The 4,900-nt window shown below is 50.4% G+C and overlaps 1 protein-coding gene across 1 annotated transcript; it reads right to left on the bottom strand.

Moving 5' to 3' along the window:
* Positions 1 to 395: 395 nt before the first annotated feature.
* Positions 396 to 2,166, bottom strand: LOC125536451 (uncharacterized). The gene is made up of 2 exons (XM_048699680.2): positions 1,457 to 2,166; positions 396 to 830 (listed from the first exon to the last, which is right to left on the bottom strand). Exons 1-2 carry the CDS (start codon positions 2,063 to 2,065, stop codon positions 753 to 755), a joined length of 687 nt encoding a protein of 228 aa, XP_048555637.1. The 5' UTR covers positions 2,066 to 2,166; the 3' UTR covers positions 396 to 752.
* Positions 2,167 to 4,900: the final 2,734 nt, after the last annotated feature.

The raw sequence follows: 4,900 nt of genomic DNA, 5'->3' as shown, positions 1-4,900 counted from the left end.
GTGTGCTTGGACAAAAAGGGATTTGAATTGGACACGCCTAAACACTGTCAGTTGTCTTGACGGTCGTATAGGGAAGCATCGGGTTTTTTTTTTGGAGTAACATGCATGCTGCGTATTTCTGCTTGTCCGAACAAAACGAGATGTCCTAACAAAATACCATCTCGAGAGAAATAGGCGAGCGTAGGTATTATTGGAAAGCGGTGGAAAATACCCAAATTGTGTTAGCATTTCGTGTGCGACCGTGTTAGAGAGAGCACGTCCTAGAAAGGTAAAATCCCCATTTCCGTTGCGGTGTCACTGGTCCATGTCCAGATCAGATCCAGGCGCCATACACATCAAACCAAAACCAGATCTGACCAGCACAGCACAGTCCCAGCAAACAGTGCACGCGCGCATGATGAAAGAGACAGATCTATGATTAAACAATGATGGAATAATACAATGAGGGGTAATAATAAAAATATAAATCAAATCTCCTCAATTTGGTACAGGAAGGGGGCAAGAAAGAAAGAATCCGAGGCGGACGTGCGTGAGTGGGACTACACAGGAAGGAGATGCCGGCCCGTCCGGCCAGTTAGAAAAAATAGACACGAGATACAGCACAAAATGTGGTGGCATGCACAGACACGGACGCAGACAGCTCGTCCGAAAGGCGCGGTGCAGCGGCCGCCGCATGATTGCGTGTCCTCGTGGCGGGCCTCGACGGGGCCGGGCCGGCCGGCTGGCCTCCCGCGTTCGCCGGCTTTGCTCGCCTAGGCGAGGAGGGCGAGGAGGCCCAGCGCCATCGCGCACGCCGACATGATGCTCCCTGCCATGCTCTGGATCGCGCCCTGCAGTAACCAGGCAAAAATTTAATCGGCAGGTAAAAATAACGTGTTTACTAGCAGGAGCAGTGTCGTGGAGGCTTCCGGAATGCATTGTTTACGGGCGCGGTACACGCTCCGAGTTGTATAACAGCAGTGACTTGTAGAAGCTTGACTTTTGAAATGTTTAATTCTTTTATTTACTTTCCATTAACTGCTCTGTCCGTAGCAACGGCATGATGCACATGCGTGCCTGGCCAACATGTCGGGACGGGCCACATGCGGATGCATCTACCACCGCCACTGTTCTCACTCATCAGTCACTTCCCTTTCCCTAGTCACATGCTTGGTGGAGCCAAACAAAGCTATGGTCCTGCTAATGAGCAAGCCATTATGGCACTAATTACTAAATTAGCCATCTAAGCACTCATAGATGTAATACTAAACTCAGTAGCCACTGTAAGTAAGAGCATTGTTAATTATTTTACTACGTACTAACAGCGGGCAAAGTTCGGCGTCGCGTCCAACTACGTAGCAGTTCTTTGCCAAAGGAAAAAGAAACTACTGTCGGTTGTGCGTAGATCAGTTGTGAAACTTCGACGGGCACTGTCGGTTCAAATGGCGTAGTATAGAGGGTGGAGATGGGAACGTACCGCGGTGTCGTCGGCGGCAGCATCGAGTGCGGGGCCGGGGGCTTCGGAGTCGTCGGAGGCCGCGGGGGCCTTGGCCTTCTTGGACTTGGTGGGGGCCTCGGCGGCGACGGGAGCGGGGGCCGGGGCCTTGCTCTTCTTCTTCTTGGAGGACGACTTCTTCTTCTTCTTGGCCGGGGCGGGCGCGGGGGCGTCGGGCTTGGTGGGGATGGTGGCGGGTGCCTCGGCGACGGGAGCGGGAGGGGCGGCGACGGGGGCCTCGACCGGCGGGGTGCTGGCCTTGGGAGCCGGGGCAGGGGGCGAGGCGGCGGCCTTGGTGGGCGGTGCCGCGGCGGGAGCCTTGGCTGGTGCTGGGGTGGCCTTGGTGGGTGGCGCCGCGGCGGGGGCGGGGGTTGCGGGGGTGGTGGGAGCCGCTGCGGTCGGTGGGGTGGCGGCGACGGGCGTGGTGGTGGTCGGCGCCGCGGCGGGCGCGGGCGTCTTCTTGGCGGGAGCCGCCGGCGTGGGCGTGGTGGTGGTGGGCGCGGCGGCCGGGGCCGCGGCCTTCTGGGCGACGGCGGAGTGCGCCGCGAGGAGGCAGAGCAGCGCGAGGCAGAGAGCGCCGGCGCGCGCCATTGCGGCTGTGTGTGTGCGGGAGAAGGCGAAGGCTCCGCTCTGCTCTGACTGCCTCTCTTTCTTTGTGTGGCTTTACGATGGGAGTGGCACACGCAGCGAGGGCGGTGATAAATAGCGCAGGAAAAGGAGGGAGAAGCGGCGGGGAGGGGGAGGGGGAGGAGGTGCGGGTGAGGGTGCGGCGCCACAACTGGCAGTGGGCCAGCGGGGCCATGTGGGGGTTGGTGTCGCCAGTTGGTCGGACGCGTTCGCGTGGCTCCGTGGGGGTGGGCTACCTCCGAGCGCTGCATTCTTGTGTCTGTCTGTACAGAGCGGAGAGAGAGCCGTTGGGGACGGCTCTCTGCGTACGCATGCGCGCAGAACGGTCCTGAACAGGGAAGCGCAGAATATGGGCTGGTTGGATGTTGCGCCGCGCGTCCGCTAGCCGTTATGTGACGTTTTTACAGTTTTACAGTACCTCATAGACTAGGCTATCTCAAAAAAAAAAACATCATACACTAGACTTATTGATTGAAAATGAGTTAATACCACTATTTTTGCTGCATCAAACAACCCTTTATTGCATGGTGATCATCGTTACAACATGGTAATAATTTCTTCAGGGGATCCTCCATCAACACACTGCGGCCCTGTTTGGTTAAGACTAGAAAAAGTTTGTTTTAATTCCTATGTAACTAAACAGAAGTGACTTTTTCTTCATGAACTAGAAAAAGACTTCACTGAAGGATTTCTTTTCTTCAGTCCTTGGGACTAAAAAAATTCATAGTCTCTTGTAACCAAACACCCTCTGCATACCTTACGCCTAGCCAAACTGACTAATTCATGAGCTACACAATTCGTCTCTCTAGAAATGTGCTTAAAATTCAAGTGTGGGAATTATGTGCTTAAAATTTAAGTGTGGGAATTCACATGTAATGTGATAGCTATTATAAAAAATGGCAGCAGCAGCAACTCCAAAGGAATGTCCACTATTGTTCATCGTTTCACTGTTTTCCGACTATACTTCTATAAAGTTGCACCTTAAAGATTAATTTGTGTGTGTTCGGGCATTTGACTAGACTAAAGAATAATTTTCTGAAAGCAAGGTTTACTATGGGGCAAAACTAAAAACGGAAGGGCTATGCTCAGATTTTTACTTGTGCTATTGGGGACTTTCTTTTTGGTTATCTGGGTCTTCCTTTGCATTATAAGAGGCTTGGTAATAAGGAATGAAAAAGTGGAAAGAAGAAATGTGAAAGGAAAGCAGCTATGTGGCAGAGAACCTTGCTTCCTATGCAGGGTAGGCTAATCCTTGTAGCAACTTGCATGAGTAACATTCCTAGCCACATGCTCCTTTTCTATATTACCAAATGGCGTAGGTAAAAGATTTTATTTTTCTCCTGGGCTCAGTTGATCTGGCAAGAAAAAGAAGGTGTGCATAAATATCATCTGATAAACTAGAATGATGTGTGCCAACCAAGGGATCAGGGTGGCCTTGGAGTTAGTAATTTTGATATTAAGAATATAAGTCTTTTATGCAAATGGCTTTGGAGACTAGAAAACGAGGAGGGAGATTGTCAGGAGATGGTTAGAACGAAGTATTTGAAAAAGAAAACTTTGACTCAATGTGAACCATCTCCTAGCAACTCTCATTTCTAGAATGGCTTGATGGAAGTTAAAGATATATTTTATAGATGTTGTCAGAAAGCTGCGGGTGATGATTGCATGACTAGATTTTGGGACGATGCCTGGTGACGCAGGTAAATCTGGCAGATCTTAGGTAGGGGGTCCCGAACTAAGGTCTTGAGACAATGGTAAAAGGACATGGGTCTTTTACCCAGGTTCGGTGTCTCTATGAAGGCAAAATCCTATGTCATGCTTGTGTTTTATTGCTTTGGGATGGAGTACAAATCACAGTCGATCTACTCGGAGATTGTTGTGTGTCGTCTACGAGCACTACCCCTTGGTTTATATAGGTACCGGGGGGCTAGGAATACATCTTAGTCGGTTACATGCAAGGATAACGTATTGTAGAAGACTTCTAATATCTTGGGGTGTACGTCAAGCCTTCGAGAATCCTCCTTTCATTTGCCATGGGTCGCGTCGACATGGCCCACTAGTGAACCGACATGGGGGTCCTCGGCTCGGCCCACTAGACTGAGAGACGACGTGTTGATAAACCCCCAACCAGGACACCATCAGCAGCCCCTGAACCGGTCTTCAAGTCTGGACGCGCCTCGGTTCTTCCGAGTTGTTCTTCCTCTCGGGTCGCCAGTCTTGAAAGAGGTTTAATGAATCCTCCTTAAGTCTTGATTTATCATACTAAATCTGAGGTGTCCAAGGCCATCCCAGCTTTCGATAAGCATCTTACCTTCCTCCGGTTGCACCATTTGTCGGAATTATTTCCGCATAGTCATTCCTTAGCTACGAAGTATTCCCACCCTTGGTTTATGATGAGGGTTTGGCCCAGCTTTGATAGCATAGACCAATCCCATCTATGAGCCTACATGGCTGCAATGTCCCCCACCTGGTGGGTTAGCATAACATGCGAGCGTGGGTTAAGGCCCGACCATTGTCACATCCCATCAAAAAAGCGATCATGTGCCCCGATGCATCTGATATTTAATCAACTGCCCCCTCAATTCTAGTGTGTGATTAACGTAGTACTGGACCTTCTTATCTAGATTCTAAATATGTTAACCGTATGTATTTTATTTTCAATCGCTTCTAGCCTTTGCATAACATGCTCCAGAGTTAATGCAATTTCATTAATAGTAATAGGTGGTGATCCCACTAAATTTCTAATAGCATTGAAAGCACCCATAGGGTGACTACTCAAAAAATTCCCTCCGGTAATAG

The sequence above is a fragment of the Triticum urartu genome, chromosome 2A (assembly GCF_056163025.1).
Source record: "Triticum urartu cultivar PI428250 chromosome 2A, HENAU_Tu73, whole genome shotgun sequence".
Taxonomy (NCBI): Eukaryota; Viridiplantae; Streptophyta; class Magnoliopsida; order Poales; family Poaceae; genus Triticum; species Triticum urartu.
Note: the sequence above shows the minus strand (reverse complement) of the source record. Positions and strands in the feature narration are given on the sequence as shown.

Bases quoted from the DNA above. Each gene is read 5' to 3' on its own strand.
- LOC125536451 (XM_048699680.2), bottom strand. From the start codon at position 2,065: ATGGCGCGCGCCGGCGCTCTCTGCCTCGCGCTGCTCTGCCTCCTCGCG. The intron at 831-1,456 runs GTACGTTCCCAT...TGGTTACTGCAG, and splicing joins CTGCCGCCGACGACACCGCG to GGCGCGATCCAGAGCATGGC.